General features: G+C 39.2%; 1 protein-coding gene across 5 annotated transcripts; it reads right to left on the bottom strand.

Annotated features, from left to right (window-relative positions):
• Positions 1–1381: 1381 nt before the first annotated feature.
• On the bottom strand, positions 1382–25969 carry LOC129775896 (uncharacterized). Of its 5 annotated transcripts, none has more exons than XM_055781120.1 (9): positions 25365–25969; positions 23327–23834; positions 5511–5669; positions 5268–5392; positions 4885–5207; positions 4693–4816; positions 4505–4633; positions 3765–4444; positions 1382–3696 (listed from the first exon to the last, which is right to left on the bottom strand). In XM_055781120.1, the coding sequence occupies exons 2-9, from the start codon at positions 23449–23451 to the stop codon at positions 2380–2382; spliced, it is 2982 nt and encodes a 993-aa protein (XP_055637095.1). In that variant the 5' UTR covers positions 23452–23834; positions 25365–25969; the 3' UTR covers positions 1382–2379. The 5 variants fall into 5 exon arrangements, with proteins under 5 accessions (XP_055637095.1, XP_055637110.1, XP_055637101.1 ...); XM_055781135.1 differs by having other exon boundaries at positions 5277–5392; XM_055781126.1 differs by lacking the exon at positions 25365–25969 and adding an exon at positions 24628–25324.
• Positions 25970–26269: the final 300 nt, after the last annotated feature.

Genomic DNA, 26269 nt, shown 5'->3' with positions numbered 1-26269 from the left:
TCGAGTCAAAAATAAAATTGACAACAACAGTCGTGACATTCGGAGACGCACAGTCAACGGAAGTCGTGCATTGACTTCGCAAATCCATAAGGTCCAACAAACTCCGACCCCGTATGATGTGTACCATGTACAAATCCCTGATACGATCGGTTGTTTTCTATGGACACGAAGCATGGACGATGCTCGAAGAGGACTCACAAGCACTTGGTATTTTCGAACGCCGAGTTCTCAGAACAATATACGATAGTGTACAACAAAACGGAGTATGGAAAAGGAGGATGAACCACGAACTGAAGCAACTCTACGGTGAACCCAGCATCCAGCAAGTCGCCAAGACTGGACGAGTGCGATGGGTAGAACATGTTGCGAGATTGCTGAACAGCAGCCCTGCAAATATGGTGTTCGCATCGAATCAACGGGATAACAATTCCGAAGGGGGAGAGATGCAACTAGACACTTCCGCACCGGGTGCGAGAACTCCACTCGACGCCACTGAAGCAGTATGAGGTGGACTTCCTATTCAGGCTGGACTTGGCAAGCTGTCGATACTCAAATTTCACCAATCAGTGTCATAGTGGAAATGGCGTTAGAGTGGTTCCCAAGGAGATGAAACTAGGCCCAATTAATGCTGGTCAATTTTGAAGCACATAGTGAAGAAAAAGGGTGGATCCACAATTGAACTAAAGTATTTCAAATGGAAATGGAACACGGCAGCCAAACAAGTGGGCACAGAGCTCATGCAAAATATGATGGACCCTGTAGAAGAAAAGTTCGAGCATGTCCTCTGTTACATTGGACTATGGAGAAGAAACGAATTTTGAAACCCCAACAATATTTTGGTAGCCAGATTTTTACGTGTTCAATCTTCATTCAATGTCAAGATGTCAAACTACACGGAACAATCGTGTTGCTTCAGGAAAAGACAGCAAACTTTTTTCAGGCGTTCACGTAAAATTCTCGGTTGACAATTCCGGTTGTAATGAAAATGTCTCTTTTCAAGCATTAGGTACAGAAAGACTGCCAAACCAGATATTTCATAGCGAGTTTCGACAATTCTTTTTAAATGCTTGAAATTGTTCACCACCATTCAATTTTTGTTTTATTGTTACCAGATAGATGAACAAATAATGATATAATGTATAGTAAAAATATGCTGTTTTATTTTTACGGAGCTCGGAAAAACTTCCGATATTCGTGTCTCTATACTTGAATACCCCTTTGAGCCTTCACCTTCAGTGGCCCTATGATAAACATGTGTGTTTGGGCAATTTGGAATTGAAAAAAATAAATACCAATTTCAAATTAACTGTGATATTATCACCCGTACGAACCCAAAGCAAAACTACAGTTTAGTTATTTTATTAATTATCACTGTCAGAACCACTCAAACAGGAGTGTGATTGAGCGTTAAAATTCTAACTAAACAAAAAAAAAAAAACAACAAAGGACAAAAACAAAAATACTCTTGGTGTTGGGTTTCCATCCTTACAAACTAAACTCCTAACAGATATCAGTATAAATTGTTTCGGTTAATCGTTTTCCCTTGTGTCTCCGCGGTTGATAGAGGTCATGCACGGATCCCCAGCAGATTTTGTTTCGATACACTTTTTCATATATTCTAGGAAAATAGTTGCACAATTATTACGTTGGAATGTTTTCCCTGTCAGTACGGTAGGACCTACTGGTAAAATAATAATCAGTAATTGGAAAAAAACGGAAACAATATTTAAAATTTACGAACATCGCGATTTATAATTTTCTTTCCACCGAGAACAATATTTTCCGAGTAACGCCGAGCGCAAAAAAGCCTATAACAATAAATAATTGCCTTACGATGCTAGCATATGTTATACATTTTTTCCCTTCATCATTTTCTGAAAATGACATTAGCGGTGCTAATAATGTAACGTTTCCTTGTTGGTTTGTTTTTCTTAGTTCTTCAATATTGTGAGAGTAAAAATAGTCAAGATGCCTAGATGAGCAGATAATGTAATAATGATTGAGTGCTGTGGTGAGCAGAATAAATATCAATAAACGTACGGTTTTTGTGTGATATCCACATTACACTCGTACAAAAAGGCGAACCCCACACAAAAGGACGAGGACTCATTCGAATAAATCCCCCATCTCTCACTCATAATGTAATCTTTCAAAAGATTAAACTTATCGATCCTAAGCTGCATCCGGTATATATTAGTCATCTGTCCCCGTACTTACCCCCCCCCCCCCCCCTCTATTGTTATATAATAATATAAATATGAATTTGCTGAATTCGTGTAGTTAAAGGGTGTTTCGTCGAAAAAAATATCCCCCTTTGGGAATACTTGTAAAAATACTCACTCGCACGCACACCTACAAATCGGGTGGGACCGAAGTAAATCAGACTTGAAAATAGTCACCGACGCCGGTAGCCTCCAGCTCACAGACGGAGGGTGTTTTCGCTGAGACCGGACACTCTGCCGGTGGTGTATCGGATCCGGTATCATCCGGATGGTCGTTAATGCCCGGTGTAGCCGAACCGGATGATTTTGAAAGTGAATCGTTCGACGATGGCTCTGCAGTGGAAGGCGTTTGCCCAACTTCGTTATGCAATCGCTCGTAAGGGTTTTCCTTCACGTTGAGATATTTAACCGACTCATAGTTCGGATCGGATTCGCTTCCGGTCAGTGATTCGTAGTTGGAAGAAACTCGACTGTTGCTGTTGTTGGTAGCGGTGTTGTGATGTTTGGCATATCCGATTAAATTATCCGGCGAACTGGTGCTGTCGGTGGATGGAGTTGTTCGGGTTTCCGAGATGCTCGAATAACCGGGCGATGATGTTAAGTTTGTTGGGTCCGGAATAGTCGAGTAGTTGACATTTCCACCGGCGGATGCTACAATGGCATTCCCCTCAATCGGAACATTTGTTATGCTGGAATAAATGTCCGATTCCTCTCCCAGATCAATATTGTTATTGTTAATGTTTCGTTTTTTGTGTTTTGCCTCTTCCGTGATACTTGCGTAGTCATGACCCGTGATGACCTTTGTCTTCTCGGATATCACGCTGTAGCCGGGGTCATACTGTGCCTTTTCTTTTATGCTGCTGTACCCTGGAGCACTATCGCTATCGTCATCCTTGCCAAAATCTAACCGATTCTTTGCCGTTCTCTTATCTCTTATACTGCTATAACCATCGTTGTCCCTTGCTGGTCGTAAAATTTCATAGTTCGGATCCGAATCCGACTCGGCACGATTTCTATTCAATGTTTCATAACCAGGGTCGTTGCTTCCAGGTAAACTTTCATAGCCCGGCTCTCCTTCGACCGATTTGTCAACTCCGTGGAAAATCTCCAATGAGTTTCTCGAGACGCTCTGTATACCCTGTGCCACAGCTGCGGGGCCCCTTTTTTGGATCTGCGCATAATCGGACGATTTTGTCAGATCTGCTCCGTTTCCACCGGGGATCGTTTCATAGCCTGGATCCTGTTGCTGTTGCTTTTTCTTTTCCAGCGTTTCATAATCGTTCCCGGCGTTTATCACCGGGAGTGGCTTTTTGCTGGGGGAACCATGTAGCGAACCGGTGCCATTCAGCTGTGCCAGCTCCGGATCGGATAAAAACTGTTCACCGTCGGCGAGAAGAGCAGTCCGCTCTTTACGCAACGGATCGGGACTCGAATTCTGCGAGGGCGCTTTCGAGAGTTTGTTCTTCTTCATCACCTACGACAGAATATAGAGAGAAATATGTGGTGATAGCGTACGGGGATAAAAAAAAAACCAACACTAACCTTTGCGTACATTCCCTCCAGATCCTTCGAGGGGCTCTTTTTTGGTTTTATTACCGACCCATTGGGCATCTGTTGTTGTTGGTGCATCGTTTCATCCAACTTGCCGGCGATGTTCTCCCGCGAGGTCTTGTACTCAATCACCGACGCAACCGAATTACGGCCCGACTGTCCTGTCTGGGTCGATGTGTTTGAGCTGATCGAGGTGAGATTGGAGTTACTGAAGAAACTGTTGGTCGCTTGGTGATTGAGTGTCTTTGGTGTCGGTGGGAGGGGTGAGTTGGCTTGGCGCTTTTCCGGCTTGGGTGAGCCAAGGTTTCCAACCGAGCTAGTGCAGCTCGAGCTGGAGGCTTGCCGTGAATGTGCGTACGATGTATGGGTTTGATGCGCTCGCAAGCTATCGATTGGAGGGGGCGGTGGCTGCCCGGAGGAATCATCTAGCGTGACACCGATCACGCTGTTGCTGCTGAGACGGTTATGAAGCGGTAGCGGCACACCACTTGTGGTAGCAAGCTCGAGCGTCTCGTCCGGGAGATTCGATAGCGGACGACTTGAGGCTCCGGTATTGATCTCTACCGAAACCGTCACCATGTTTGGCGGTTGTATTTGAGCGTAGGTTTCTGAACCACTTGTGTACAGATCTCCCTGGTTGTTAGGGTCGTCGATAGCTGCGTACATTTCATCTAGTGGGAATAGGACGCATTATTTATACTGACAAGTATCATTCTACGGGTAAAATGTACCGGAATCATCCGAAACTGTGGCATAGTGCGAGTCGCCCATCATCTGGCGTCTCTGTGCGGTGGTTTGATTCTGCGTTTGAGGTAATAAATTCGCCAACGGTTCCCGGACGCTAATACTGGTGTAACCCTCTGGGAAAATATACTCATTGTATAGGTAGAATCACTATGTGATGGAGCGAAATACATACTTGAGGAGTCTTGTGAGTCTCCACTAAAGTGCTGCTGAGGAGGTTGTACGATTGGAGGAGTCATATAAGGTAGATCCTGGCTTGCGGAAACGCGGCCAGCGATAGCCGAAGCTGCGGGGATATCCTGGAAGCAAGTATAATTTTGAAAATCAAAATCAACGGAAGCTTACAGAGTTCGGGAAACTAGTTTACCGCAACGGAGGGATCACGATCATCCAGCAAGCTTTGGTTGGAATCACTTCCACCGACACCACCTCCCACTCCAACACCGCTCGCTCCTTGTCCGCCGCGGCGCGAAATAGGACTAAGCAACTCATCATCCACGGCTACGGCGACCTGCGCCCCTCCGCTTGTGCCTGGCTGTACCACCTGTGCGTAGGGATGCTCTGCTCGGCGCAGTTTATCGTAGGCATGGGGAGGCGATCGAACTCTTGCATACGGAGAACTTATATCATCTGCTTGACTGATGGAGCTATGCTGGGACACACTGGCTTGCTTCTTGAGGCTTGATGTTGCTGCGGGTGATAAACAAAGTGTTTATGAATATACTTCTGCGCCAAGCTCAAATCACTTACGACTTCTACCTTGAGGTAAATCCTGAACCTTATCTCCAACAGTTGCATAGAGCTCGGAGTTGTTGTCTCCTGTCGGTTCCACCGAGGGAATATCCGGTAAACTACGATGCGGAGCATTAGAAGCCCTGTAGACATGGAAAAATGAAGCATGTTAAATTTGCACACCAAACACACATACACACATCTACGCTACGAATGTTATGCATCCCAACACCAACTATGAAATAAAAACAATCAAAAAACCTTTTGCTAATGCTCTCCGGTTCGCTGCAGTCGGTTTGATCCGGGGCTGGTCCGGCTGGTCCGGATCCACCTAGCGTACCAGTAATGGTTCCTTGGCTGGTCATTGTGTCCTCCGGGTTGGTCAACTTTACCATGCCTTCCAAACCGAGCAGATCGTTTCTATACACGCAGACAACATCGCACAGGTTGGTCGAACCAGACAGAATAAACGTGTACGCGCGGAAAACAGTCACATACAAACCACATCAAACAGACAAAATGCAAACGCGCGTGTGAAATGCACGAGATTGGTGGAAAACGAGAAAATGGAAATTAGTGGAATGTGTGAATAATACAGGTGTAGGAAGTATCATTGTTAAAATTTAATTATTAAGAAAAAATGATTCGATGAATGCATGCAAATTGAGTGTTGTTGGATGCGGATATGTGAAAACGACAATCAGAAAATTGTTTGTGGATTGAGATGAGTGAATTGTAACGTTTGTAACGTTTTTCGTTTGCTCTCGTTTTTCGTTTGTTCAGCGTATTTAGTGATACGGTGGGTGGTTTCGTTGTTTATCGATGCTCGAAAATTTTGTTTTACAATTTCGAGTCTGTTCGGGGTAACACCGACACCTACCGACGGCCTACCTACAAGGCTCCTGCCTAAGCCCCCTCTTGTACAGTTTTTACGTCAATGATATGGATGATTGTCTAACTAGAGACTGCACGCTGAGACAACTTGCAGACGGTGGTGTTATTTCCATTACGGATACTAATTCCGTCGTTCAGCAAAAGTCGTTGCAAGATACCCTGAACAATCTGTTCACGTGGGCCCTCAAGCTGGGTATCGAATTCTCTACGGAGAAAACTGAAATGGTCGTTTTTTCTAGGAAGCACGAACCCGCCCAATTCCAGCTTCACCTATCCGGCAAAACGATCCAACACTCTATGTTTTTCAAATACCTGGGTGTATATTTTGATTCTAAGTGTACCTGGGGGAGACACATTGCGTATTTGAAACAGAAATGCCAGCAAAGAATCAATTTTCTCCAAACAATTACCGGAACATGGTGGGGTGCCCATCCAGGAGACCTCATTCAGTTGTACAAAACAACGATATTATCAGTGTTAGAATATGGCAGTTTTTGCTTCCGATCAGCTGCCAGGATTCATATTCTCAAGCTGGAGAGAATACAATATCGTTGCTTGCGTATAGCCATGGGGTGTTTGCATTCGACACATACGATGAGTCTCGAAGTTTTGGCAGGAGTATTCCAAAAATAATTAGACTACTTTTTAAAAAGGGCCAAAGTTTTTTTTTAATTTTTTTTTTCAAAAATTTATATCTTAAAAACTATAAGACTTACAATATTTTGGTCAAAGAAGAAATTATAGGAAATCGTTAAAAAAAAATATTTAAAAATTTATTGTTTTTAATTTACACTAAAATTTTTTTTTTTCCAAAAACTTAAATTCAATATTCTCAAAAACGTATTTTTTTAAAATTCTCAAAAAATTGTGTGAATAGCCCGTACAATTATCAACAAGTCGTCCATACATCCGAAGATGGGCACTTTTACAGAAAAAAGTTTTTCTCACAACAACTTTTCCATGTTTTTTTTGAAAAAAAAACAACGAATCCTAATTTTGTTTGAACTCACGATATCGATGTAGTGTGTTCGACAAAGTTTTAGATAATATTAAATTATGAACTTTTGTCGAAGACTTTAACTTTCTATCATTAATAATTTCTTGAATATATGGCATTTTTCCCTGAGGACTCCTGAAAAAATATTATTTTTTTAAAATTTTTTGATAGCACCGCATATTTTTTATAATTGGGGGTGACTGTAACACCGTGCATGCACACTTCATCCAAGTAGCTGCTGACGACGATAATATTTCATGTGCTAGTATTGTGCACTATTCAACCTAGTGAAGATAGCTAGATACTGGTTCCTCACAGCTCTGTCGAAATGAATAAGTTTAATACGCTCTATTGTCGTGCTGGTATTTCGAATTCAAAGTGTAATAGAAACAAGCTACGTTTCTTAACGCCGGAATTGATTAAAAAATATATTCTATGGAATATAATCACCATCTGGATGAAAATATTCGGATTTGTGAATCATGTCGTGCCGTTGTGGTTCACAATAGATGTCCACCGAGAGAATCACAGCAGTTGGAAATTAACAAAAGAATATTCTCATTCGCCGACCCTACGCAGCCTTCAACAAGTGGAAAACTAGTGGTTCAAGATATAGAAGGTAAAAACAATATCAAGTTGAACAGTGTGATGCAAGCACATTTCATTTTTGTTTATGAATTGGGGATGTTCGCATAGGTAGCAAATTTAAAAATTCAAACGTCAATGATAAGATATATGTACAGGTATTATTTGTAAATTATTTGTATTCATTCTTTTTTGTCTTATTTTTCTTTCAATAAATTTGAATAATTTACAGTACCGTCAACTGCATCATTGGCATCAGTTTCTTCTGTGGATGACTTGCAGGTGACGTATAAAGTGGAAGCATTTAACAGCATCGTTCAAATGTTGAAAATTTCACAAATTTCAATGAGAAATATGAGGAGCTTCTTCTTCTTTTTCTTCAATGGCACTAACGTTCCTAGAAGAACTTCGCCGTCTCAACGTAGTATTACTTGCGTCATTTTTATAAGTACTTAGTTGAGATTTCTATGCCAAATAACACGCCTTGAATGCATTCTGAGTGGCAAGCTCTAGAATACGCGTGATCACAGTGCAAGTCGGAGGAAATTTCTTTGACGAAAAATTCCCCCGACCAGAACGGGAATCGAACCCGAACACCCGGCATGTTAGTTATGACGCTAACCACTCGGCCACGGGAGCACATATGAGGAGCTTAGACTACCGTATTAAAAAATCAGAAGAAATTGCGCAAGCAGTGCGGCAACATCTGTTCGCACTGGATCCAGTGGACAAAAACAAATCAGATGATTTTGACGAGATGGTTATGCAATTGAAAGAAAAGTTTAAATCATCTGCTAACGACAGAAGCGAGCAGATAAAAATATTATCAGTATTACCCAAATCTTGGCCTATAACCAAGATCGTAGGAGAGTTTGATGCACCGGAATACATGGTTAAACAAATGAAAAAATTAGTTTATGAGCAGGGAATCCTTTGTACCACCAAGACCAGAAGTGGCCATGGAATCAGCGAACCCGAAAAAGCCTTTGTAACAAATTTCTACGACAGTGATGATATAAGCAGACCTATGCCAGGAATGAATGAACGTAGTCCGAACTCAGAATGGCCAAAAAGAAAGTGTTCAAAAGCGTCTTTTGAACTTTTTATTCCTTTGAAAAGCTACTACTAAGGTTTCACTTTACATTTCCATTAGCTAGAAACATTAGTTTTTCAATAGTCATCAGGCAACAATGCCGTATATTCAAGAAGTTATAAAAGATAGAAAGTTGAAGTCTTCGACAAAAGTTCATATTTTAAAATTATCTAAAACTTTGTCGAACACACTATATCGATTATCGACAAAATTAGGATTCGTTGTTTTTTTTTAAACATGAAAAAGTTGTTGTTAGAAAAACTTTTTTCCTGTAAAAGTGCCCATTTTTGGATGTATGGACGACTTGTTGATAAATGTACGGGCTATTAACACAATTTTTTTGAGAATTTTAAAAAAATACGTTTTTGAGAAAATTGAATTAGAGTTTATGAAAAAAAAAATTGGTGTAAATTGAAAACAATAAATTTTTAAATATTTTTTTATGAAAACAAACAATTTTATGAACAATTTCCTACAATTTCTTCTTTGATCCAAATTTTGTAAGTCTTATAGTTTTTGAGATAGAAATTTTTGAAAAAAAATTTTAAAAAAACTTTGGCCCTTTTCAAAAAGTGGTCCAATTTTTTTTGGAATATTTCAAGTATGCAAAGTTGCTTAAATGACCAATATCTTCACATCCAAAATGTTTCACTGCAATCTGATATGAAACCGTCGAAATCCGTATTCACCTGAAAACATCAATTTTTATATTGTATCAAAATTCGAGTTCTACTCAAAAAATGATAATCAGATACTGTAGAATGGTTCGTGCGTAGTTGAAGAGAAGTTCTGTAACCATTTGAAGTCGAAGAAACATGGGATGTCTTTGAAATATATGGAAGGGTGTCGGTTAAACCCTGATTTCCCCTACTAATAAAAATGACGCTAGTAATGCTACGTTGAGACGGCGAAGTTCCCCTAGGAACGTTAGTGCCATTGAGGAAGAAGAAGAAGAATGTGTGTTGTTAAAAGTTTGTCGCAAACTCGATGGAGTGCTCATTATAATGCCGTGAAACCAATTTATGGGCTGGTCACAGCCACTGGAGTACGCAAATACTAGATCATGTGCACAGTCCCTCCTACCAGAATTTTATGATCTAATACTTATGTGTTATCTGTATTTCTGATGCTTTGTACTGTTTGAAGTAGATCTAGCGCAGAATATTTGCAATCCAAAGAACCATCTCTGAGTAACGTTGTGATCAGACTCAATGCACTGGTAATTTTATTCGCTGTTGAAACGAACAGTCTAGTTAGAACGGCCATGAAGAAGGTTTTATTAAAACCCAACGGTTAAAAATTTGCTACTAAAAGGAGAATTCCTCATAAGATGAGCAAACCAGGCGAAAGGCCTTCCGGAGCCGGTCCAACGATGGAAAAGGAAATGTTGGAGTGCATGGGCAATTTTCGTCGGGAATTACAAGAACGGTCAAAATCGTCCAAAAGAGAAGCCGAAAATTTTAAAGCAATTCAAGTTCGACACATGTTATGAGTACCTGATAGACGAACTGAGAAAGTCGATTTGACAAACTGGCAACTACGAAGTTCCGAAAAAGTAGCTTTTGCTAGAGATACCAAGACTCCGTAGAAATTTAAAGGCCGCTGAAATTAATTCTAATGATGTCATTAATCAGATTGCATTGGATGTGTTACAGATCATCATGAAGTGGGACTTCCAAGAATCGTGAATTTAAAGCTGTTTCTAACCGTGTACGTATCGGTGGCATCTTGTGAAGAGGTTTATCAGAGTTGAAATTAATTAAAAATTTGCGGTCAACCAACGCGTGAAGGCTTTGTGATTTCTTGTTCGTCCTATCTAATATTATAATAAATACATTTCTTGTTTACATGAGTTTAATTTTCATTCGAAAACAGAAACTATGTAATATGGGAGGTGACACCCTAGTAACTCGCCCTGGGTGTCACCCGGTCACGCTACGCCACTGCTCTCGCGTCAGCTTCAATGACTAATCGAAATCTAACAACAGAGTGTTAATAAATTGTCACCTGACGGTTATGGTGATAGAAGCGTAACTTTTCCAACCGCGGATAATGTGTGGTGTGCTGGAATGAATTGGAAACGTTGGTTTCCTTCTGATAGCGCAATATGAGTGAGTGTATGAGTGTACTTAGCACTTTATCAAATTTCCTTGCTTATTATTGCATTCAATATTCATTCTGAGTGATCTCGGAAATCGAAAATATGACACTAGCTACTACTTTTTCCCATCTTTATGGCAAAGTTTGAATACCGTAATAGTAGAGGTTATTAACGAAACCATTATTTGATGTCTTCATATGAACGAAAATGCTGATCACCCAGATAATGTGACATTGAACGGAACAGGTGATAATCGTACGGGGCAATATTTGGGCAATACGGCGGGTTCCCTTTTGTGTTTTTGTGGGTTTTTCCTAGTTCGTGATGGATTTGTTTGGTGCCATCAGCTCTTTATAAATAACGCCGAACTGGTCACATAAAATACACAACTTTACTGACTTTATTTTATGTGGGTTGCTGTAATGAATCCATTTTGATGTAGGACTACGTCTCACATCTACTTTATTCGTTAAATTGTTCACTTATTTTACTATCTGCATTGTTTGAGTTTGAGCCAAAAAGTTGAAAAAAATTCCTATTGGTATCTAGTATAACATATATCGCAATGATGATTTTACGTAATACAAATTTGAAACCTCTAATAATCGTTACCAAATTGAAAATAAGGCATGTAATCATTATTAGGGGTTTAAATGCATATCAGGCAAAATCATCATTGCGATATACAGGGTTTTCCAACTTTAAATTCCGAAAGTAAATTGAAATAAAACACACTTAGAATTCGAATTTCGATGAAACTTTTATTTCAAATTAAAGTTTGGTTTATGCCATTATGTGTGAAATACAACATCATTCAAATGTCCACCTAGGGCTTCCTCGCACACCTTGATCCGGAACAGGTAATTTTCGATCACTTTTCGGCACATATGGGGCGGTATCTCGGTCATAACTTCACGAATGTTGTCTTTCAAATGTTCAAGATTTTGCGGAGAGTTGGCATAGACACGGTCTTTCGCATAACCCCACAGAAAAAAGTCTAGCGGGTTCAAATCGCATGATCTGGACGGCCAATTGGCATCACCAAAACGCGAAATTATGCGTCCCTCAAATTTCGTTCGCAATATGGCCATGTTCGGTCGTGTTGTGTGGCACGTGGCGCCGTCCTGCTGAAACCACATGTCATTCGTATCCATATATTCAATTTGTGACAAAAAAATCGGTTCACATGCGGCCATAGCGCTCACCATTCACAGTTACCGTGCATGGACGTAGTACCGTCTTTTTCAAAGAAATACGGCCCGATGACTCCACCAGACCATAATGCGCACCAAATAGTGACTTTTGGCGGATACAATGGCCTCTCAACAATCACGTGTGGATTTTCTGAGCCCCATATACGGAAATTTTGGGTGTTCACATAGCCACCGAGCTCGAAATGTGCCTCATCGCTGAAGAAAATTTGATGCGAAAATTCAGCATTTTGCTGCTGTTGTTCGTTCACCCAATCGACGTATGCCCGACGCATTCCATGGTCACCACGCTCTAATTTTTGTACCAGTTGGACTTTATATGGATGTAGGTGCAAGTCCAAATGCAAAATTCGCCACAATGATGTGTTTGACAAGCCCAATTGTTGAGCACGCCGTGGAATCGAAACATTCGGGTCATCCTCCACACTGGCAGCAACAGCAGCAATATTTTCGGCCGAACGCACATTACAATGACGCACAGGTTTCACAATATCCGCTACGGATCCAGTTTGTTCGAATTTACGCACTACTTTAGCGATTGTGTGCTCTGTAGGCCGTCCATGACGACCAAAATCTGTCCGTAATGCTCGAAAAATATTAGCCGGTTTTTCATCATTTTTATAGTATAATTTAACAAAATTAACACGTTGTGCGATGCTAAAACGATCCATATTGTAAAATGGTAGACATTCAACTAACGATATGACGCTTTGCTTTGGAATGCATATGGAAGAAACAAAACAATGTTGAAAGTTCTCACGGTTACATGATAATTTGAGCGAAAATTCTCATGAAATCATTCAACTGTTTGTTTTTTTACAGATGACAATTGTATCGTGGCTTATTACGATTATTTGTGTGGTAAAAAGGTCCATAGAACAATCGTATGCTTAGTTCTTGAAACCAGTAACATTTTCGGTGAAATTTTGATTAATTGGTGATTATTCTCTCACAACATACTGAGAGCTTTCGAGACATACACTTCATAACGTTAAAATAATGAAACTTCGTTTGTTTCTGTGAACGTGGGGGAGTGAAAATGACACATGAAAATATCACTTTTATCCGTCTTTTTCGACGTGATTTCACAAATATACACTGCACACTATCACATTAGCCTCATATTCAGCGGGAACTCCAAAAAAAAAGTACGTTTTTAATTAATAAATTACTTCCTGAAAATAGCATTTTCACATGGATGCGGTGGGCAATCAAAGATAAACACAACGACTGACGTCACTATTTGAGAAATAGTGATGGCAGCGCATACTATGTCGCTCAAAACTCTACCATCTTCATTACCTTTTTCCTAGGACATTGGATTATAGATATATTTGCTATGATGTCACCATCCAAGTTGTTGCTGCTTTGAATCTATACATCCACATCATACAAAGTAATGTTGTTCCTCAAACTTAATATCGTTATTATTTCTTAAATTCGTCAGATATTCTGGTTTCATGAAATTATCTAACACTGTTTTGAAAAACCTCGAAACATTTGTGCGTATTGAAAATAATTCAAATTGGAAAAGCATATTCCGCATGTTGTTAAAAAAATAGGTAAAAAACTTTGTATCAGTGAAATTTAATGTAATGTAAGCATTGTGCTCGCGGGCGACAATGCGAGCGAAGAGCAAGTATTGCTTAAAGTAGTTTAATTTCCGAAGCCACACCCTTCTCATCGAAACGCAGTGTGTGGTGTCTGACACCAACACAAGCAGCATATCCCGAACATATACCAGCGTATAGCATAGAGCTATCAATTTCCCATCAATGGTCAGAGCCACCACATTGTACATGTGCGGACTCGATAGCTATTATGACGGTTCTCATTTCCAAACAGGTAAACTTTGAATAGGTAAACTCAGAATATTTCTTACGGATAATTTTCTTTCTGATAAAGTAAAAAGTACAAATAACAAAATAATAAACAAATACTGATAAAGTAAAAAGTAGAGGGGTTTCGTGGCCTAATTGGTTGTGTGTCCGCTACTAAGCGAGCGATCGTGAGCTCATAACTCAGGGCCCTCAACTGACCATGTGTTATTCTAGCTACTACGTCCATGCATCAATCATCATGTGATGGTGATTCCAGCCTCCTACTCCACATACGATCGATCTGCTGCATCGGTAATTGGTGCTATTTATAAACACAACAATGGATGCCTCATAACAACAGTCCCGCTGTGTCAAACGATGAACATTCGAACAATGGGAATATTCTTACGTCGAAAAAAGCCGACATGTGTTGTGTATCGATAGAATAGGAATGAATACTCTTACGCCTAAATGGCTAATGTGTAATAGACATAAAGTAGAGGCTTTAAAAGCCTCTCAAAAACAAAGTATAGAATAGATATAAAAATGTGTATCGATGAAAAAGGAATACTTTTACGCCTATATATTTATACACAGGTCGGACTCGATTATATATAATCGCAATCTCACTTTCAACGTTAATTTTTGAATCCAATACATGATCGAATCACAAAAAAGCTATTTTTCTATTAATGTTTGACATTCATACATTAATGAAAAAATTGTTTTCTTGAGATTCGATTATGTATAGGATTTGAAAATAATTATTGAAAAAAAATGGTCGACTAAATATAATCGAGTCTGACCTGAATACTGTGTAAAATACAACATGAGATAAAATGTACACGATAAATCCGGCTCTGTTACAGCTGAAGTGCTAGATGAGCCTAGTAATAAAAATAAACAGACGGGATAAAAAAAGAATAAAAAGTACAAAAATCTGGATCATTTCGAAAAAGTCATGCAGAATTGAGTGTTTGTCAGGATATCAGGGAACGTACAGAAAAAAGTCTGAGAAATCCTGAAAAATCAGGAAGGTTGGCATCTCTGTCCAATGTATAGGGTTGGGGAAAAAGAAATGTCGTATTTCTGATAGAAATTTGACGCTTTATTTAACATACTTAAAATTCCAATTCAAGTCAAATATGCACCGTTTTGTTCGCAAACTTGTTGCCATTTAGAAGGCAGCAGTGCATCACAGGCGTTGATTCGGTCTAAAAGATTTTTGCATCAACTCGTGTGGCACCCATACATCCAGTTTTTTTGGAATCCAATCTTCTGCAAATGGTTCCAAACGGTTTTTCTGGTCTATACCCAGTTCCTGGCCAATCGAGCGAGTGCTCACATGCCGGTCCACTTGGATGATTTCAACGATTTTATCGGTTTGCACGACGATTGGCCTACCAGTACGGGGTGCATCTTCGACAGCCACTACACTAGAACGAAATCGATCAAACCAACGCTGTGCTGTGCGAATCGTTACAGTATCGGGTCCATAAACTACACGAATTTTTTCGGCCGCCTTCGTTGCAGTTTCACCTCGCAGGTATCAAAAACGTAAACAATGGCGAATTTCTTGCTTGGTGGACTCCATCTTTGACGCGCTATAACTTGAGACTAAGGACAATCACAATACTGTCAAAACGACACTCGTAGCACAGATTGTCGTCTTTAAATAGCCGTATAGCAGGGGATAGTAACTTCAAGCAAAAAAGTGGGACCGATTCGAGATTGCTTTTATGTAAACAGTGAACTTTTTTTACACTCTAAAAATTGCACCGACTTGCACTGACAACTGCATGATATTGTCAATTTCTGCGAGATGCTTCAAAACAGCTGGGAATAAATATTGTTTATATACAGTAAGTTACATTTAATTCGACGTTTAGATCTGTAATGTGACACGTTTAATTGGACATTTTTATAAACATTGAGTTCGGGGCCCAAATTATGGCGCCACATTAAAGTTGCGTAGACGTAGACACTGTACCACTCACATCGCCAATGTTCAATTACAAGCCAAAAGTCGCCTCCAAAGCGACCCTGTGTGGTGCCTCGGCATGTCGTATTAAATTTAAATTACTATATTATATTTTTATTTATGTTCGCATCATGAGCAACGACCACACATTTATTTTCCACTTGCAACAGTATTCACGATGATTGCCCAGCAAACATTAAATCGTATAATTTTGCACGTGCCAAGTCTTACAAGAAATCCGAATAAATCATAATCGCATATAATATCAATCAAAGTATGTATCGTGTATATTTGAAATCGCATAAACTATAAAAACTCGTTTTTATATACCATCATCAAATTAATACGCAATTCGGTATAATAAACATCAATTTTATGATGTACATTGTCGTAAAATATATTGTATCCGCATATATTACGCTGATGTAGTTTGTGTGTCGTATAAGCGTATAATTTAAATCGATTCAGTACTGTAGTAAATCGTGTTGCATGCTGAAGAAAATCATGATACAGTAAATCATATTAGATCAATGAAATACTGATGCACTCGAAAGTTTTAACTGCTGTTGAATTAAATTTCAGATAGCCGCGCGAGATAGCTGGTGGATGATAATCCAGACGACCGGAGTTCGAACCCACATCGCAGCAGTTTTCAGCAAACATCAGTCTGTGCCATTTTAAACATTCATATTCCAGTCCCAACACAAGTCAATTAAATAATTATTATTTCTACAAACATAAATACTCATATATAAAAATGGCGATTCGTGAGGCTATAATAAACATTTCACGAAAATATTTTGCGCCATTTGTTTTTTTTTCTATGTCTGTAATAAATCGTATATGAGTATGGCAAAAGTCGTATTTGGTGCTTTGACAATTAATGAATATATTCATATTAGATCGCAATTCAATTCAACATAATCGCTATTTCAGCCGATCAAAGTTGCATATTCATCCAAACAAATTCGGTAAGCATTTGCCATGTATGTTATATGGCCTCCACTTTTGCATGCATATGCCAGTTAGGCGCATTATATGCCAACCAAATTTTAGGGCATATGATGTTACATATACGCTTGTTATGCGATTTAATGTTTGCTGGGTGGATGAATGAATATACGAATTAAAAATGCATGTAGTATGACTATTGTCATGCGTATATATGATTTACTACAGACAACCAAAAAACGAATGGCGGAAAACGTTCTTGATAATTATAACAATTATTATAGATTTTTGTACATACATGTATGTTTGAAATATTACGTTAAAAAATATTTTTAAGTCCGAATATTTCCGGTTTCAAGAAAAGTGAAAGTTAAAGTTGCTTTTTTTATTTTTAACTTTTGAGAACGAAAGATTATCTTTTTCGTTCTGATAAACATAGTGACAAAAATAAATTAGTTCAACTTCGTCATTCAATTGCACTTAACTCAAAACTGTAAACATGAGATTATGAACTCGACAAACCAAGCTTGTATGCCAACCCAGCAAACATTAAATCGTATAACTATCGTATATAGAGCATCGAATATCTGATATTTTGCCCAAATAGCATATACAGTAAGTTACCTCTAATCCTCGACATACCGAGGCACTACTCAGTGTCGCATTAGAGTTGATTGGCCTGTAATTGAACATTCACGATGATAGTGGTACAATGTCGACATCTGGTGGCGACTTTCAGTCTGGGGCCATACTTTGGGTACCAAACTTGATGTTTAAAAAATATCCAATTAAAGATGAAAATGTCCAATTATTTGTATCCCATTACAGGTCCGTTCAATTAACTGAATGTCTTACATATGATACGAAAGAGTTTCAATCGGTTACGTCATTCCTGATTGTTTATTGTGCTTTAGTGGAAATATCGCAAAATTTATTTAAAAATGGTAAAAAAAGTTCAGTACTACATGTTTCGAGTAATCAAATAACATGAATTAAAAAATTTCATTCATATTTTAACAATTTAAAACTGCCTTCGGGCCTGCCCAGCAAACATTAAATCGTAAAAAATTCGAGGGGTTGTATCCGAGACACGACCGTTTAGAACGTAAGACTACGCAATCTTTTTTCTTTTGAAATTTGATGGTTTATCATTTCGAATATTATTTGCGAATACGTCGAAGTTTAATAAATAACTCTTTAGTAAAAAGTTCCGGGGACCCTGAAAAGGTTTAATGGCTTGCGTAGTTTTGTAGAATCATTTCGAGAAGCAACGATCATTTTTTGCCTTTGCGAGAACAATACACTAATTGGTCATATGTCGCAATTTATTTCTTTATATCAATGCACACATTGAACTGAATATTACGAGAGGCATCTTCCGTGTATCGCCATCAAAGACGAATGAACTGTCTGAGTTTCAAGTGTCTATAATTCAAAAGAAAAAGAAGAAGTGCATCGTCATTCAACAAGCATCAAACACGCGTCTAACAGATGCACACAGTTGCAGTGCTAAAATGAAACATCGCGAGAATGACCGTTTATGAAAAATCGTTTCTCCGTCAACAAAGTTTCTCTAAGTTTCTATGTTTCGCGCAACGAAAACAAGCAACACACAAAAAACCAAACATCGATGTTTAGAAGCGACCTATAATCATTTGCACTCTTCTCCTTTTTCGCCTTCTTTGCCATGACTCGACCTTTGTTGTTTCGGGCACAGAAATATTCTGAAAATTTTACTCAGAGGAGATGCAATACTTATACACTGAGAGAAATAATTAGTAAATATAACGAATTTTTTGGTAAATACTACCAATCTATAGTCATTTTCGACCGTACTAATAAACACATATGTCAAGCAGAACCATGATTCGGAAGCCCAATATCGGCTACATTTTCTCGCCGAAAATGCACGTATCAGAATTATATCCTTATTATACCTCCGTATTGCCTTATGGGAACAATGAAAATGGTTAATACGCGCTTTTCTCACCAATTTTCAGATATGACAATATCCAAGCTTACTAATGTTATCGAGTAAAATATACTAATCTCTGGTAGGGATGCGTGTTTGTTGACAATATGTACAAAAAATTTGTACATTCTACTAATTTTGCATTATCAAATGTATTTAGTAGTTTTCGACCGAGGATTTTTCTAAGGGTACGCTAGCGACAGCTTACTTGTTATGCAAGGGTGGAGTTTACTTCACAAATTTTCTCTTTCCGCTATCCCCCTTCGTTGTTTCTGTTCTAGCGGCTGCATAAGATAGCTCTGTTCGGGAAAGCACACAAATGGACAGAACAAATGTATGGGAAAATGAGGATGCTTCCAATTTGCATCAATATAAACCATATACAGACTATGGGATTGTAATGTATAGCATATCAAACAAAAAAATCTTGGAATATTTCCAATTTGATTGGTATGCAAATCGTTTAAATCCGTTCGTAGAAAAAATATGTATATCGCCACCACGTTTGCATGTATGGGCTGGCAGGCGCATCATATACATGCAATTTATATTAATCATACTTGTATGTTTGTGATTATAATCCTCAAGATAAAATCATTTCACTAAACCTTCGTGTCAAACAACTTATACAGTAACCAAATCACGCAATAAACATCAAGAATTGCTGGGAAATTTTATATTATTGTTCAAATTTAAAAAGGTGCTTAACTCCAGTTTTGTTGACATCTTTTATGCATTCAATTAAATCGTACTATAAATCATATATAAACATAAACATTCCCACCTTTCATCCTTCATTAAACATCTCGTAGTAAAAATCTGTCAATATGCATACACTCTCCTACGAAACATAGTGGAAAAAAATATATTCGTCGATGTAGACAAGCGGTGAAAAAAGAGACAATTTTCGACGAGTGATTTGTATGAAGTTCCACTGCCGTGCGTATAGTATGAACCGATGCGATAAGTACAACACAAGATATGTTTAAGTGTTACCATATATTGACAATATACGACATTGATTTTTTCATTCCGGATAATCGAATATTTACAGCTCATGGACCAAAATATTATTCAAATGGTCGAGTCCAACTACAAGCAAAAGCTCATGCGCGAGCTTCTTGGACGTCAAGGAGAGTATGGTGACATGGTTAAGGGAATCAACGTTAAGGATGCTTTGTTTTGGGTAACCGAGAATTGGGAAAAGATACCATTGTGACGTCACGGAAAATGCCTATAACCCGGTGTCGGTTGTAAGAGAACGCATATTCTCGATTCAGCAGAAATTGATGGACCAAGACAATACCGTGCACGTCGAAGACGTGGAGTTTAAGGCTCTGAACCACGATGAAACATATTTCATTACGTAGAAACATTTTAGAGAAAATAATTCACAAAATGTTTGCTTCCAATTTTTGCTGTGTTGCATATTATGCACATTATGCGGTGGTGACACTGGATGCGGAAAAGTGGTCGTACGAATTGTATGCAATAATGAAAATAAACAACCACATTGAGTTGTATTGGTGTGGTTACATTACTTCCCCCTTGCTCCGTTCGAATTCGCCAGCTTCTTTCGAACAAAATTGTATGTTTCTCTTCGTCAGTTATCGCACAATCAAATTTTCGTGCGTACTCCGAACCAATGTCACCTTAGCCTTAGAGTGCCAATGAGTGTATGGGAAAAATGTGACTTTCGAATTTTTCAAAGGAATTTCCGGCAAAATGTTGACACCCGCGAAAAAATTTCCTATGCAAAATTTCAGCTCAATCTAACTAAATTTCTAGTATCGCCAAGACGTCAAGCCTGACGTTGAGCTATTTAAAAACCGTAAATTCACCCAAGGCATTGTTAGAGACGAATGAACTCTCAGAGTTTAAAGTCTCTCTAATTCATTACCTGTTACCTGTTACCAAGGCATATTATCAAAAATCGGCTCTCTGGGACTGAGATGACAGATAAAATAATTACGAGATAACAGTAGATCTCGACGTTTCATGCAATTAGAAGACATTTAACATCAAACATTTTTTTTTCAAAAAACTCCGATTTTACGGTTTTCAAAAAATCAAACTTTGACGACCTTGCGACACTAGTAAATAAAGTCCGATTGAGCTGAAAAATTGTTTACTTTATTTTTTCGTAGGAAACAACATTCTCCAGGAAGTCCCTTTCGTTATTTTGAGATGGCCATTTTCATTGCCACTCTAATGCACATCGTTACTCATGAGTTTGTTTTTAAACTGAAATAAATAATAATTTGCCAAACTTTTTTTTTTAAATTACAGCTGCGATAATATCGTAACATATGAAGTTTATGGTGAAAATGAATGTATGGGAAAAAATCGACCCCAAAATTTCAAAATGTTACCCCATGCAAAATGTTCACCACCTCGAAAAAACACCCTATGCAAAATTTCAGCTAAATTGGACATAAGGGAGAGTGGCGCAAAGCGGTCAAAGTTTGAGTTTTTTGAAAATCGGAAAATCACCCAAGGGGGGAAATTATCCCTGCAATGACTATCACAACCTTAGTGAGTCGATAGAACGAAAGTTTCGACGATGGACATGATTCAATTCATAGCGGTGTAGTGCACGTGTATCTATGAACTTGCCACTCAAGCACAGGAATTTCTACTTTGAAAGCACAACCAATCCAAGAAGCTCAAGTATATTGTATGACATTACAAGGCGTTAAATATCACATAATGATCAAAGACAGAATTAGACAGACAAACATTCTGTCACTCGTAAAGCATGATCAAGTCAAACATTGAAAACAATTTCAATTTTTATCAACATCCAAACATGGAAATGAGTCTTGAAGTTTTTGGCAGGAGTACCCCCGCTTACTCTTCGGTTCACAGATTTATCCTACAGATTTCTCATCCGTTGCAAGATCACGAATCCATTGGTGATTGATAACTTCGAAAATCTACTCCAACTGATACCTCAGTCAAATTTTATGTCTTTATATCATGAGTACCTTACCCACGACGTGCACCCTTTACCAGGCATCTCCAACCAAGTTTGCTTCCCATACTTTTGCAATTCCTCTGTCTTTTTTGATCTGTCCATGCGACAAAAAATCCATGGAATCGCAGATCATCTACGCTCAGATTCTATTCCGCCGATATTTTCGGCAGAATATGGGGGCATAGTTAGATCTGATAAAATGTTCTTTACTGACGGTTCATTCATAAACGGGACCACTGGCTTCGGCATCTTCAATGAAAATTCCAGTGCCTCTATCAAACTCAAAGATCCTTGTTCTGTGTATGTCGCTGAACTGGGTGCGATATACTACGCACTGGGGATCATTAAAACATTGCCCATCGACCACTATTTTATTTTTTCAGACAGTCTCAGCTCAATAGAGGCAATCCGCTCAATGAAGGTTGATAAACGCTCATCTTATTTCCTAACGAGAATAAGACAACTATTGAGTGTTTTGGTCGAAAACTTATTCAAGATTACCTTAGCATGGGTTCCCTCTCATTGCTCGATTCCGGGGAATAAGAAAGCGGACTCGCTAGCTAAGATGGGTGCTTTAGAAGGCACTCTTTTTAAAAGGCAAATTGCTTATAATGAATTTTTTCACATTCCTCGTCAGTACACGCTCGTAAGTTGGCAGCGCATGTGGAGTGGAGATGAGTTCGGTCGTTGCAAACAATCTTTGTGATAGTGGCGATGGTTATGCAGTCCACTGATCATTCAACAAGAGCCAAAGGTTGTATCGCTCATGACAACTCTACACGAACTGATGAATGCGCCGGCTAGTGACCATTCTATCCTGGATTCCTCGAGTCGAGAAAGACGCACCACGCTAGATATGGGGTACAGACTAGGGGGGCGTTGCTGATTAATGGTCAGCTGCATCCCAATAGGAAGTATCCCGTGTCGGGCACACGTACAGAGCATTGGAGACAGCAACATCCGAATTACGAAAACACTTGTAATACTAACCTCGAGCCAACCGCGAGTAATCGGTTACATATTACTAACATAGATAATAAGAAAAATTGTCAAAGTATTGAACTCCCGGCCCCGTGAGGCTAACGCCATATGAAAACATCCAAACATCCAAACATCGATAGAATAACAAGTATGTATCTAAACGAAGCTCAAAACACAACCGCTGAACCAAGTAATAATTTAGCAATTTACATTGGGTGGAAGGTCCGCATGCAACTAGATGATGATGGAAGAAGCCACTCACTGTACCGAGACGAAGGGAGAGAATTGAAAGACGCGCGCTTACTTGTGAGATTTTACAGTCGCACAAACTGCTGGACAGTACGTCATACGGACAGGTGAGAGACAATGAATTGCAAGAAGTTTTCCGTTGGGAAATTAGATCACCACCTCTAATACACGCTCTGCATGCATTCAACGACAGTAACAAAAAAAAAACATGACATAAAAACAACACTACGAACGAGAATATAACAGTACTGCGCCATCAACTTACTTGATCTCCTGCTTTCGACAGCACAAGCACGAGGCCAGGGTCGTCACTAGGGTTACCATGATGATCACCGACAGGGCACAGTAGATCCAGAAGCTGTCCACAGCGAATTCCGCCAGCTGCAGCATTCTTCCGTCCCCGACTGGGCACGTTTGGATTATCGCAAAAAAAAAACAGAGAGTAGGGGGTATCGCTTTATGTTGGTTCTCCTATTTCTTTGCGTTCTTCTCGCTCTCATGCGAATCACGCCTTACATTCCGGTCGAGCCCGGATTGCTACATTCGGTTGCAGATTCTTCCGGACTGGTGCGCTACTGCTGCTGCTGCTCATCTGAGTCGCCGAGGATAACATTGGTATGGACGAAGTAACACAGATAATTGCATTAGCACGAGCGACGTTTAGTGACGATTGACAGCTGACAGTGATGATGAACGCCTTCTGATTCACCGATCAACAGTGCAAAATGCTCTGTAGGCCCGGGAAATGCAGCGAGAAGGACAGACATAAATTCCTGTTGAATTGAGACAAAGTTAATGTGAGATTTACGACTAGATGTGTTCTACTCGATGCACTATTGTGTTTGAGCATTGGATGGTGTAATTTACTTGGTGCAAAAGAGGAAGCGTTACTACAACGGTAGCCAATATAAAGGCTCGAAAAACAATATGATCAATTTTCTGATCCTCATTTATCACAACACGCGTTTTGATAACAAATGTGTCAGGTTTTTTTTTAATTTGATAGCGCAGATGCTTCGAATTATTAAGGAACGTTCAAATATGTGTATTTCAATCTACATCATGAGCAGATACTCTGAGCTCGTCGTTGAATCTCTAAATCCCTCATCTCAATTATCCTGAAAAATTTGCAAATTCTGAAAAACAGAGCCATGCACAATATTCTTTAGACCAAAAACACAGATTTCATTGTGGCAACCCTGACTGACGTGTCTATTTGAAGAGGGAACTTTCATTCACTTATCTACTACAGCTTTTGCAAATCTGGAATAATTCCATGTTACTTAGTCAGATTGTTCATTGCTTCAACGTCTTCATATTGGAAAATATGAATATAAAATATACTCACATACTTTGCGTGTCTCTTTAATATTGCTATTTTGTATTTTCAGGCTTGATTGGTATTTATTTAAAGGGAAAGCTATAACTGAATGAAAAAAACGCCAGAAAATATTTTGTCTTTAACTACATTCAGTTTCAATAGTCATTAAATTCGGCCACCTCATTGATTCTCGGTCTATCAGACCGTATACGCGAGTATAGGAGGTTTAAACATCCTGCACATACCTGACGCGGCCCTCTTGGTGTCTTGGTACTCGTGCTACTAATGACATCCAACCGAGTGTTTTTGTAACATCGGAGTAACCGAAATTAATCCAGCAATATAACGAACCAACCAAGGTTATCCAAAACCCGCGATGGAACCAGAAGAAAAAAAAACAAATTCGATAATTGCCTCCATTAGGCTACCGTTTCAGCAACACCATGATCTTCGAGCTAACAATTTTATTGTGTTAAAGTTGGATGACTGCATCGCGATCGGAATGAATAAGAATACCACGAGTGGTAAGTTTGTTTCACTGCATTCAGAGTTTTTTCAACCTCAATGTCATCTGGTCCTTGGTTTCAATTTTCATCACCACTTGGCGGATCAAAGTGTTAATAAACTAATCATTGCATTTCAGCGAAACGCGAGTGCATCCAGCTGAGCTTTCACGTTATTTTGCATGGCTCGAACGAACATCGCTTTGTTTACATAAACTCTACCGCAAATTGTGTGTCATTAGCGCCCACACAGGTGTATCTGAGGTTACGTCAGATCTGTGTGCTAAACCAATTCCCCAAAACCGGTTATCGATACATTTGAGATTTGGTATTTTATTCCGCAAATCGCTGCCGGATGCTCTGCAAATCTGCACACCTAATTTCTCTTCATCGAATAGCTTCGACCAATACTTGAACCCTCTCTAACCTTTCCCACTGCACAGTTAGAGAACACCATAACAAAACAAACAAAATCTTACACGCATCAAAACACCTCTGTGTTTTGTAATCGGCTCAAAGCCTAAATCTGTGGGTCGCCGAGTTTACAGAGGAAGAGAAAGGCCATCCGTCCAGGAAGCGCGATCGTAGAGTGGTTGTGAACCAACGGGAGAAAGAGCAAGCACACAAATCTAGCACAACTATGTTTCTTCGCTTCACCACGATCACAATCAACACACCCGTCCCCGACGGACAGTTGTATTTTTCGCTCCTCTATGCCGTTTGTTGAAAGCACGGCGTCTTGAATGTTGATACACACATCGCCTTTGATTTTTTTTTCGTTTGTGTCTCCTTCCAACCTGAAAACTCTCTCCTTATATTTTCCCTTGTCAAGGTATGCACTATTTGAACCGGGATTTGAGTGAATTTTTCTCGGCCATCCCACAACTGGACTTCCTCGAATCACTTTGTTTTCACTGGGAACTGTAGTGGTCGAATCACAGAACACATTTTAGTTGAGCCGAAAGTTATTTGTTCCGAGAATCTGTCGCACAAAACTCACATAGCTGGATAAGTGAAACGCGACCGTGGGAAATCGAAAAAAACATTAGATGAAGTTTTGATTTTCTGCATCGACGGGGGAGAAAACGTTGAATGCACACAAAAGTGACAGCTCATATTTAGTACAGCGGTGTGCGATGTTACACGAAACATCGAATTTAGATAAAAACCAAAGAAGTCCATACACAAATTACGTAATGCAAAAAAAAACGGAATCCTCAAACAAAAAATTAAAATTATGATCCTAAAATCAAATTTTAATGTAAGCACTAACATGAAACGTGAAATGCGCCCTATACTGTGAACTTTGGAATTTATAGACAGATTTCATGCACCCCGTAGTTCTATAGGCCATCCCGGATGTTTTCGATGAGTGGTAGGCTCT

Source organism: Toxorhynchites rutilus, chromosome 1, assembly GCF_029784135.1.
Source record: "Toxorhynchites rutilus septentrionalis strain SRP chromosome 1, ASM2978413v1, whole genome shotgun sequence".
In the NCBI taxonomy this organism is placed as follows: domain Eukaryota; kingdom Metazoa; phylum Arthropoda; class Insecta; order Diptera; family Culicidae; genus Toxorhynchites; species Toxorhynchites rutilus.
This window is presented reverse-complemented; position numbering and strand designations above follow the sequence as displayed.

Coding starts and splice junctions, on each gene's coding strand:
- LOC129775896 (XM_055781120.1), bottom strand. CDS start 23,451: ATGCTGCAGCTGGCGGAATTCGCTGTGGACAGCTTCTGGATCTACTGT. Junction 5,393..5,510: donor CCGGAGAGCATTAGCAAAAG/GTTTTTTGATTG, acceptor CCATGTCTACAG/GGCTTCTAATGCTCCGCATC. Junction 4,445..4,504: donor CACAGTTTCGGATGATTCCG/GTACATTTTACC, acceptor TATTCCCACTAG/ATGAAATGTACGCAGCTATC.